Source organism: Dermacentor albipictus, chromosome 3 (genome assembly GCF_038994185.2).
Source record: "Dermacentor albipictus isolate Rhodes 1998 colony chromosome 3, USDA_Dalb.pri_finalv2, whole genome shotgun sequence".
Lineage (NCBI taxonomy): Eukaryota > Metazoa > Arthropoda > Arachnida > Ixodida > Ixodidae > Dermacentor > Dermacentor albipictus.
This window is the reverse complement of record NC_091823.1, coordinates 22,420,299-22,432,285: the sequence shown is the minus strand read 5'-3', so window position 1 is coordinate 22,432,285 and position 11,987 is coordinate 22,420,299. Positions and strand designations below refer to the sequence as shown.

At 45.8% G+C, this 11,987-nt stretch overlaps 1 protein-coding gene across 1 annotated transcript in view; it reads left to right on the top strand.

The window, feature by feature from the left end:
• The window catches only part of LOC135903914 (anoctamin-7-like), an 89,830-nt gene that overhangs the window by 54,991 nt on the left and 22,852 nt on the right, over positions 1 to 11,987 (top strand). The window contains exon 15 of the mRNA XM_070534901.1: positions 5,051 to 5,180. Coding sequence (XP_070391002.1) covers positions 5,051 to 5,180 — 130 coding nt within the window. The remainder of the gene's footprint in view (positions 1 to 5,050; positions 5,181 to 11,987) is intronic.

Here is an 11,987-nt window from a genome sequence, read left to right as displayed (position 1 = left end):
TATAGCATTTAAGGGCACGGGTTTATGGAAACGAAACTTAATTTCAGCGCGCACTTCAGCCGGGTATCGTCATTTCGTTGCACGCGCTGTAAGACCGGCCGCCCAGTGTTCACGAGGCCTTGACCATTACCCCCAATATGCCCGCCTCGCTCGAGAGCCCGATTTAGTTCGATTGGAAACACTGATTGGGGTCCGCGTCCAGGTGTGTTGGCATTAGCGGCGGCTCCTCTCTCTCGCACGACACGGGGCGCATTCGTGAGGCAGAGAGTGCGGAAGTCGGGACCAATCAATGAGCGGCCATGAATCGTCATGGCGACAGCGGCGACCAACTTGCGCATCGACCATCCGAGCGCATCTGTCCAAGCAGTGGACGGCGACCCCCCCCCCCCACTTTCGCGTCGCGTCGACCACCACTTGCTGGTAAGGTTCGGCGCAGCATGGGCGGAGACGGTCACGGGATGATTTTCCTCTTCGCTGTCATCCTGGCAAAGTTAAGCGCAGAAAGGCTGACTTGGTGTGCAAATAACTAATGGCTCGCACTGCATTCGTTCGACAACGAGTGATAGGGTCGATCAACTTTTAATCAACTGTTTTTGACGTAATAGTTCTGCGGAAACCCGCAAGGTGGAGGGAAGTAATTAAGAAGGGGAAATGAGACGTCCACCCAAACGTAGCTAAGTGCTACAAAGGAAACCCATACAGGTTCCTCTAAAGAAAAGCCTCGCAGTTGAAGAAAAAATTTTCTTCAACTGCGAGGCTTTTCTGTCAGGGAACCCGTATGGGTTTTCTTTGTAGCCCTTAGCTACGTTTGGGTGGACGTCTCATTTCCCCTTATTAACTTTTTTTTATTACCACGTGCCAGTACCTGGTAAAAAGTTGGTCAATCATAACTGTAAGCTATGAAGGCAGCAAGTCGAGCTAGTTTGTTGGGATTCACGCTTTGAGAAAAAAGTAACAACGCTAACAACAAGAAACGAAAGTGTGCCTCTCTTGTTAACGCTGTTACCCGTCTTTAAGAACGACATGATGTTTGGGATTCAAATCCAATTGCGCGATTGGTGCGTGGGACACGTGCATACAGCTAAAGACGACAAACGCGTACTCTTTGCATCCTTAAGTCATCATTTTCTGTGTTAATCACTTTGACTTTAAGTTGCTTTCGCTGATTCTCCATAGTAAATAAGGCGCACTTGACCGGCGCCTCATCGGGACCTTACCAGAGCGTAGCCACCGTCCTTCGCCAGCTTCAGACAGACTCTTTTCTCAGTCCACAAAGACTGACGATTATCACTACTGGGGAATTTACCCCCACATGTCAAAATTGTAACATGAACGAATTGGCAACACAAGACCACATCCTCTGGGGATGTAGGTGTTCACCTCCCTCCAAAACGCTCTTGCCAGCCCCCTCGAAACTTACCTGGGAGGTCTTACTTAGCACTGCCGCCGAGCTCGGGGAACAACTGAAAATTGTCACTTGGCTCTAGGGAGTCACCCCCCACATAGAGACCACCCTGAGACTCCGCCATGATTTTGAACAAAGATGTTGTAACCACCACGAGGAGCTTGCGGAACGCTCCTGCTCAATGCTGCGTCGATTCTCTAATAGCTTTCTACGCGAACTTTTTATTCACCCTGCCTTCAATTAATCAATCCTTAGCATATAATTAGACCAATATGGATTGCCGCACATGCGTCTGGTATATTTTAATATTTGCTACTCTCTAGATCTTAAACCCCCTTTCCGTATCTCTTCCCGAGCGCTTTTGACGACTATTGAAAGTTGGTGAAATGAGAGTGACGCGCTACGTATACGCTATACTTAAGAACCCGATTTTCCATGACTTAGCTACTTACTTCCGTAAGGTAGAGAATGAAAAAGTTAAGTCTTACGTTTCCGACAGGTCCGTAAAGTAGTCTACATGAAAGGGAGACGTCAAAACATGGTAAAACACAAATGAAGATTAGGAGGCATTTTTGTTGTTTTGGTCTAAATTTGAATTTATTTTTCTTTCATGACTGAGATTATGCCACCAACATGTCAGCGGTCATTTTTGGTATTTTACCGGAATCTTAAACGCAAAAGGCCAAGGTGTCAGACATGCTGCTAATGGAGCTACTATGCTCGCCATCGACGTAAAGTCTTTCGAGCGAGGGGAGACTCTCTCTAGCATTTACGGACGTAAACCGCCACAAAAAGCCTTGAATCATAAGCACAAATTAAGGAACGCTGTAAAAATAAGGAACTTATTCGAAATGAATTTTAATAATAAATGGCGTAGCGACAAAATGGCCTTAGCTCTGTAATCATAAGAATAACACTCACGATCACAATCATGACATAATGACAATGTCATTACTAAAATAATGACAGGAAACAATCGTCGCCCGTTCTTCAACCGTCTTGCGTCTTTTCGCGCTTCCATAGTCATGAGTGAAAAATCAGGGTACTTCAGCGCCAGTTGACGGGCCAGTTCAATAGACATTTACAGCAGCATTGTTGTTGTCTTCGGAGGTGCTTGCGTATTTTGGGCGTGTTCACCCAGCTTCTCCCAGAATCAAGGGACTTAGAGTGGCTGCAATTATACTGACGTGTCAGCAGACAGAGAGGAAGCAAGGATTGTAAAGGCAGCGAGACCAACCGGATGACTCTGGTTTGCTGCTCTACACTTGGCATGATGGAAAAGGGGAAGAGGGAAATGAGGAGGCAGTGAGCACTGGGTACACGGGTGCACGGATCGAATGTTATAAAGAATACCTTAGCCACTTCACAAGGTGCACTATATAGTGTGCGAATAACTTTGTGCACATCACCTTTTCTGCGCAAGCATCAACGCGTAGCTATGAAACACGAAGCTATGAAAGCCTTCGGCAACCGTGCGCGCACCGCGGGTGACATATGTCCGTATCCCTGACGAAGTGTTCCGTGTCAGCTGCGAGTCTCAACCTACGAAGTCCTCTTATGAGCTTCTCGCGCTTGTTCTCGGTTTTACGACTTGATCCCGAGCCCGAGGCCGAGCGCTGGACATCAGGAGTCGACGTTATACTGCGCTGTGAGTTGTATTCGAGAAACGTTTCCTTTAGAGAGACTGTAGCGTACATTTTGCTGGCAGGAGACAATTCCTTGTCGGCTGCTATAGCAAGAAAATGGAAACGGAGTTTGTCCTCCACTCTAAGGATTCTTTCTATACGGTTTGAGCCTTAGACTTTGAAATGTCAACATTATTGCTCAGCCGTTCCGCTGGAGAAGGATAACAAAGGCGCAAAAGAGCCACGTAGAATGTTTCCCGTTGTTAAACTGTCTCCGTCATTTGACGCTCTGTCCAGAACTATTATTCACCGTTCAAGTACGCGAAGTCAACCGTATCACACACATGATTGTTTGGAAGAATCATGACAAAAAAACTCCCGCCCCGTTTTTCGAGCAACTTGAACACTTTACACATAAATTACTTTTTTCATATGAAAAGGTCGGAAGACTTTATCTTACCCTTCTTTTGTATGTTTCTTTCTTAAAAAATTGCCGTGCCAGAGTGTTTCATAATTTTCATTCGATGTAAAAGATGTTTATTGTTCCATCCCCTATAATGAAATGCCGGTAAGTATGACCAGTATAATTCGTGCGCTAACATCTCTTTCTATCATGTCAAAAAAAAAAGTGTGGAGATTATGGTTTCAAAACGTTTTCGTTGTGAGCACTGGTGGCTCCTCTTTTTATTAGTTTTCAAGAAAGACTCAGGAATATGGATGAAATTAAATGACCCACTAAAATGCACAAATAGCTGTACTTGAAAAACGTGGACACAGAATGGAGGAAGTGTTCATGAAAATTGGCAGTAGAGTGCAGGGAAATTGAAAGTGTAAATAGACAACACGGCGTCGTAAAAAAAAAAATTCGGGGGAACATTTGGAGGAAACAATCCCTGTACGCGCAAAATTGCCGCGCGACTGGGCGCTCGAGGCACTTTACGTTTATTCGCAGGCTTCTTTCACGCTCTGAAAAATACTTTTATGTAGCACGTATTGAGCAACAGAAAGCTGTATCGGGAGCTTTTCATGTTGCTTTACAATTTTCTCATTGACACTTGGCATCTAATTTTAATATCTGAGAAGTTGTTTAATTAATTATGACTAACTATCTAATTAGATGGAATGAAGAAAATACTCTGAATATCTCCAAGCGACGGCAAGCAACATTACATTGGTTCTTTCCAGCTACGTAGCATTTGCATATTTTTTAATGTTTGGCTCAAGTTTCGTGGAACACCATGTACAGCCGTGGTCATGGTCAATGATGCACTTCCATGATGCAGAACTGTTGCTTGTGCAACGGCTCGTATTTTGAAATTCAAATTGTGGGATTCAACGTCCCGAAACTGCAAATTTGGTTATGAGCGATGCCGTAGTAGAGGACCAGCATTAATTTTGGAGTTCTTTAACCGGTACCCAAAGTACGGTACACGAGCGCATTTGAACTTTGCTCCCCATTGGAATGCGGCCATTGTAGCTGAGAATCGAACCAGCAGTGTGTTCAGCAGCGCAACGGCGTAGCCATTGAGCCACCATGGCAGGTCTATTGCGAAAGCACGTTGAAAATAGCAAAATGGTTTTATACCCTTTCATAACTTTATACTCTGCTCAGACACTTTTGGAATTTTTCTCAATATTTAGTGTCTGATCCTCATACTTTCTTTGATTACGTTATACGTGTATGGAATAGATGTTCTCAACCATGATGATTTCTCAAGCCATCTCCTCGAATGTTCGTTGTGGCCAGTCGCACAAAGCATCTAAAGAAGACGTCACGGTCATAGTGACTTCTACGCATGGTGAAACACAGAGATACGATCTGCCTCCGGAGAAAAATCACGGACAGGATACTAAACATGGCCGAAGAACCTTTAACGACTGAGAAGCAACTGTCTAATGCTCATATGTACTTCCACTACGCTTTTTTTAAATTCTTTATTTCGCTACATGTGTCTGACAATGCCTTATGTACAACACCGCGGATGTCAACTCTTGGTATTCGTTCTTGCTTACGTGGCAGCTGTTCGCAGCTTCGTTCCCGCTGGCCCCACTCCTGGCGCTGCTGTACAACATGTTCGATCTTCGGATAGACGGCAACCGGCTTCTCTGGCTCAACCGAAGGCCCGTGCCCTTCAGAGACGACGACATTGGTAAGTTGGCGTCCATGTCACGTGCGGGGCTGTGCTTCCCTTCGTATATCCAGCCGGGTGCAGACTTCATCACTGGTGATTCACATGAGTGCACTTTTACACTTCACTCGCGGAACATGGTTAACAGACAGACAGACAGACAGACAGACAGACAGACAGACAGACAGACAGACAGACAGACAGACAGACAGACAGACAGACAGACAGACAGACAGACAGACAGACAGACAGACAGACAGACAGACAGACAGACAGACAGAGACAGACAGACAGACAGAGACAGACAGACAGACACACAGAGACAGACAGACAGACGGACAGACAGACAGACAGACAGACAGACAGACAGACAGACAGACAGACAGACAGACAGACAGACAGACAGACAGACAGACAGAGACAGACACAGACAGACAGACAGACAGACAGACAGACAGACAGACAGACAGACAGACAGACAGACAGACAGACAGACAGATAGATAGATAGATAGATAGATAGATAGATAGATAGATAGATAGATAGATAGATAGATAGATAGATAGATAGATAGATAGATAGATAGATAGATAGATAGATAGATAGATAGATAGATAGATAGATAGATAGATAGATAGATAGATAGATAGATAGATAGATAGATTAGATAGATAGATAGTGGGTGATTGGAAGAAAGACAAGGCGATTTACCAAGGTCGCGCATAGTTGGCTACCTTACACTTGGCGTAGGAAAAATGGGCATAGATAGGATACTGGACAGTAGGACCGCTTGTGACTGTCAGTTAACATTCCTCCGCGCGTGTTCACAATTACTGCTTCTTTCTTCCCTTCAGTTTGCAGTAATGTACGAAGCTTGACTATTTCGTAGAAGATCAAGAGTAATAGCAGCAGAAAAGATGCGAAAAAAACTAGTCGAACGGCACGGACACCTGCGGCGACTGCTCTGCTTTGTCCAGTCTTTTGCGCTATTATTGCAATCTTGATGATCTACTGCGAAAGCTCTTCTCACGATGGTCTATAGACTGTGGAACGGCAGCCAGCGTAATTCCACATAATTCCCATACAACAAAACAGTACTAGTAAACATGAGAATCGTGAAGTTAACCTTCTATTAGAAACATGATTAGTTTTTTTCTTCTTAAATGTAACGAAGGATATGCATTGTTTTAAATCGTTAGGCATGTTATTCCAGAATGCTACAGCTGCAAATTGGGCCGTGTGTTTCCCAAGGTTACTGCGTACGTTTGGTAGCAGAAGGTTGTTATTCGCAGCAAACCTGGTGTTATTCCTGATGTAACAAACCTGGTGTAAAGGCATACCTTGTCAAATACATTAATTTGAGTGAGGTTGTTTATAGTCTTGAATACTGTGATGCTTAGGTGATATTTAACCATAAGTGTTAACGGAAGGATTTTATATTCCCATAGGAGTGCAATGGCGTTGTTGGCGCGGAAAGGAGGGAAGGTAATTAACCGGATGGCTTGGTTCTGTAAATGCTGTAATGGAAGTAAATGTGTGGGATACGTGTTACGCCAGGATGATACACAGTAAGTAAAATGGTTATGAATGAAGGCGTAGTATAATGATAGTAAAGTAGGACCGCTAAAGTATCGTAGCGCGTTTACTAGGATTCTTATCCCATAGGCCATTTTTGTTTTAGGTGCAAAATGTGCTTAGACTATTTTAATATTGAGTCTATAATAACGCCTCAGAAGGAACATTGCTTAACAGCATTTAATTTAGTGATTGAAACATAATTGCTGGAGAATAGGTTGAAGTTTTAGAGGTAGAGCTGAAGATCATAAATGTAGTTTTAGATGGGTTAATCTTACCACTGTTTGCGTAATATGTTTCCCAACAATTGCTTCTCCTTCCTGCAGTTCAGTGAAAGAATTTTAAGGATTCTAGTGCAGGGGCTTGATGCGTAAAATTGCAATTTCTTACTTATCTTAGTAAATTAAAAATAAATACGCCGCACAATGAATGCCAAATGAGAAAGTTTCTGTATACTTGACAGTATACGAGGTGACGGTAGCAAAGAATTGAATTATGGGGTTTTGCGTGCCAAAACCACTTTCTGATTATGAGGCACGCCGTAGTGGAGGACTCCGGAAATTTCGACCACGTGGGGTGACGCCATAAGGCTCGGCCTGGCGGTGCCGACGTGGACGCGGCCCGCCTCGGTCTGAAAAGACCGGGCTTCAGGATACTAATAAAGTTTTGTGAATGAATGAATGGGGTTCTTTAACGTTTACCTAAATCGGGTGTTTTCGCATTTCGCCCCCATCGAAATGCGGCCGCCGTTGCCGGGATTCGATCCCGCGACCTCGTGCTCAGAAGCCCAACACTACAGCGACTGAGCAACCACGGCGGGTAGTTAGCAAAGAGAGAGAGAGAGAGAGAGAGACTCCATGATAGTCTATGGACAGACAATGTTAAACATAGAACGTCGATTAGAAGGAACGCCGAATCCGTTAGACCGCATAAATTTAGCAGCGCATAAAAGTAAGATAGAGAAACTGTGCCCTTGTCTTTACTTGGCCGCGATTGCGCAACAGGTAGCCGCCACCCAAGTAGCACAGTGCAGCACATGGAGCAACTACGTCCTTCGGCAGATACTGGTCTGTCCTGGTCAACTACGACATGCGAAAATGCACAGAGAAAGAAGCCCTCGTAAAAAATACTAATAAAAACAGATCGGTAAAGATGCACAACATGACTTAATCTGTCGTCATGGTAACGGCATTTCGGTGGCTTGCGTGCCCGGCTAGATCTCGTCTATGCGCCGTAACGACCTCTGGCGCGCTACTGAGACAAAGCCGGCGGCACCGATAAGAAAGGTATCGATTTGGCGTGTCTCTCCACGGAAAGTCATTGTTTGCCTCGTGGGCCAGTCTTCCATGCGGTCTGGCGCGTCTCCAGCTGCATGAGCAAATATGCACGCTGCGTGGTGCACGCGTGTACATTTCTTTCATGGTCACGTCAGGACTGCGATCTATTGCGAAGGCCCGAAGGAAGCCGTTCATGCTAGGAAATGCTCGCGACCGGCCGACGTGCCGTCTGGCTTGAGTTCTCAGATCAAGACACCTCGCTCCTATGAGGATCTCAGAAGACAAGAACGAGGAAGTCGTTAACGACTGCCTCGTTTTTGGGAAAAGAAGAGTTTTCGTGTGGACCGCAAGGAACACGCGCTTCGCATCTGCATTGCTTCGCACTCCTCCCCTCTCCCTTGTTTCTTTTTCTTCCTTAAAAGGTAATCAAGGCCGCGCTAGAAAACACAGTTGCTTAGCTACTGCGGATTTCAAAAAATACCAGATATCTAACTGGAACAATAATTTTCACATTCCTTGGTACGTTCGATTATCTACGGCGACACATTAATGGCTTCAAACTGCGCTATCCAAGCATGTGCGTCGATCAAGTGAGCAGCAAAGTTATAACGAACAGTCAAAGGCAAAAAGCCATACGCAACACAGAGTTGCCCAAATAGACGTGACTAGAAATAAAATTACAGTGGCATTTCAATTGATGAACGCAAGCTACGCGCAAGCGCGTGGGTGCTATTCCTTTTTTGTGTATTTCGCGTAACATGTTTTAAAATGATGTGATTTTGTGTAAGTGCGGCGGTTTCTCTAAGGCAAATTTTTCTTTTGTATGTTATTATTCCGTTTTTCTTTATTTTTATAAAGTTTAAAGTGCAATTGGGAAAGGTGGTAAGACATTGTAAGAAATGCACAGCCTTTATTATTTCAAGAAATTTGCTAACGCACTATTCGCAGTATTTATTTTCCCCTTCTTCTCCTTTTTCCTCTTCTTGTTTACAATCCTTGATTTGCTAAGTGTCAGTCTGTAGATCACCGAACATTCTGTGCTTAAAATCGGATATCTTGTCGGGGCTGGAAATTAACCGAAGATCGATAGGCCGGTTGGCTTTGGGAGCCCACGACAAAACCACAAATGAGGCGGTGCAGGGTGACATTGGTTGAGCATCGTTTGAAGTCAGAGAAGCGCAGAGCAAGATTAGTTTGAAGAAAGACTTGCGGACATTGATCCAAATAAATGATGGCTAATGTGCACAAGTACCTGTACCTGAAAGGCATGGACACAGAATGGAAGAAGAGGTCAAGAAAGTTGGAAACTAAGTACACGATAATTGAAACTGTAAGTTGACAGCCAGGAGCCATCAGAAAGAAAGTGAGACAAACAGAGACAGTGGATTGGCTGCAACGAATGGAAACGAAAAAGACCATCGAGATTTACAAGGTTATGAAGAAAGAAATTAGATGGTCAAATCTGTAAGATAACACGAAGGGAAGTGCCTTGCTGTTTGAGGCTCAAGCTGGTTGCCTAAGGACAAAAACATACCGGAGCAAATATTCGCAACTATATGACGCATGCGTCATATAGTTGCAGCGGAAATTCGGAGACCATTGAGCGCATCCTAATGGAATGCGAAGGGATTCACCCAGTGAAAACCGTAGGTAACGTACATCTTCCAGAAGCCCTTGAGTTTAAGGTGGACGGAAACATAAACCGGTCATCAGTCGAAATAAGCAAGAGGCGTTTTGACTACAGATGGGAAAAAAGCAGGGAAGAGCAGGGAATACGACCGGATTAGTGACAGAAATGCGTGACGGTACCAACTAGATTGATGAGTCTTGAGGAAGAGAAAAACGATTAAAGAGATGTCCAAAAATGCTAGAATAAAAAGCATGAATAGCATACCTGAGTAACCCAAGCCATCTAGGTGGCTGTTTGTCACCGCGCGTATCGAAGGAGATGCCAATAAATCATCATCATCATCATCATCATCATCATCATCTCAGCGCGTTCCGTACTTTCCCCGGCGCGTGATTCTCTTCTCCATGCACCCCCAGGCGCCTTCCTCCTCCGGCGCTCGCTTCGTCGCGGCGACACACGTGGTCTCGCCGATTTCACAGACGGGGCATGTTTGTGTGCGCGTAAAAATTGCGTTTCGCCCAAAGCCGAAGCATTGACACATATAGCAAGGTTGAGCGTTGCGGTGACTTGCCGGCGATACTGCGCAGCAGAAACATCGCTCTGGAAGCTGTCAGGCGTCTCACAACGGTGGCGTGAGGAGCCTTCACGCGCACTCCCACACGCTCAACCGATGGGAGTAGGCGTGCGTATGACGGATCACGCAGAGTTACTCTACATAACTTTGGGCTGGCTTGATCAGGAGCGCCGCGACTGGCGTCGCACCTCAATGGTGCACGAAACCAGGCGGGAGAAAAATAAATTTGGAGAACGATTAAGCTTCGCCTTTAAGAGTGGAACGCGATAGTATTCGAGCATACCTGACTGGCTTCACCAAAGTTTGTTTTTCTTGGTGGCTTTGGCCTCACACGACCCCCCCCCCCCCTCAACCCCGGCAACAGCAACTTATGAACGGCAATGTTTACCGGGAAACGCTGGTGGCGAACGCTATGTACGAAGGCCGATCCCGGAAGTAGTACACAGCCACGCTGAAGAAATTACATCATTTTCAGGTTTCTGTTATTGTTTCGCACTATTAATATTTCAGTCTGAGATTATTTAACATAAAAGGCATGCTCTTTCTGTGTTTTGTTTCATGACGTTTGTTTTTGGGCTGGTATTATCAAAGTTCCGAGAAATAACTTTGTCAAGAATGAGAAGAAAGGGGGTTAACCGAGGGGCCCGATTTTTATTGATCATATAAGAAGCCAACAAACAATGACACCAAGGGCAACATAGGGGAAATTACTTGTACTTGCCAATCGAATCAAAGAAATGAAAATGGCTGTGGCTTAGATAAGGTTAAGCCCAGGATGCGAAGCATACTAGCCTTTATTTTAGTTGTTGAACCACTGTTTAGCCTGATGAACTGCTGTTGCTTGGCTATATTTGGTTCGGCTAGACGAAGAAACAACTCATGCAGGCGAGCGCACGAGCTGAGACCCGGCTATGTAGCTACGTGGCCGCAAGCGAGCGCACGAGTTGAGCCTCCGCTTTTGCAGCTGTTATGACGTCATATGGTAGCTACGCGGCCGCGCGCGGCGCAGCAAGGAAGAGCGTGGTTGTGCGGCTAGTATGCTTCGCATAAAAACTTAGTGGAAATGAAAGTGGATGAAAAAAGAACGTGCGCAGCTTGCACTAGTGGTGCAAGGCAGGAGTCAACAGTGGAGCTTGTGATCACCCAGCTTTTACATGGCTTGCCTAAGTTGCTTGTAGGCCTTGCGAGGTTATGCTAGGTTTTGCTAAATTGTTGTCTCGACGGGCTTTACGCTGGAAGTTTTCGAGCAGTCGCAGGCCGGGATCACTTTTTCGGTGACGTAGAGCGTTCAGGCGCTGACTCTCGCCTTCCCTGGGCTGGAACTTGGGATCCTCGACTCCGCGTCGCCACGTCTCAGCCGCCGCTTCGGCGCGGTGTTCCGGATCAGCTCGGCGGCGACGCATCGCTTCTCGCTTGGCAGTACGGCGCTCTTCCTGGTAAGCCGCTTATTCTTCGGGCGTCCGGACTTCCTTCGGTGTTGCCGTGGCAGCAGCACGTACGCACGGAGGCGCTAGAGGTCTGTCACCGTGCCGGCTGTTCCGAGCGTTTACTCGTCTATGACGTCACGACTCCGCCCTATGCGCGTGGGGTGCGAGGAGGTTGCGTGGCTCGGTGCTCTCGCAGGTGGTTTCTGGGCAACGCGAGGCGGAGCACAGCTGGGCTGAGTTTCCTGGTAACGCTCCACGGCGGAACTAAAAGCTTAATTTAAAAAATATTAATTACGGGGTTTTACTTGCCAAAACCACTTTCTGATTATGAGGCACGCCGTAGTG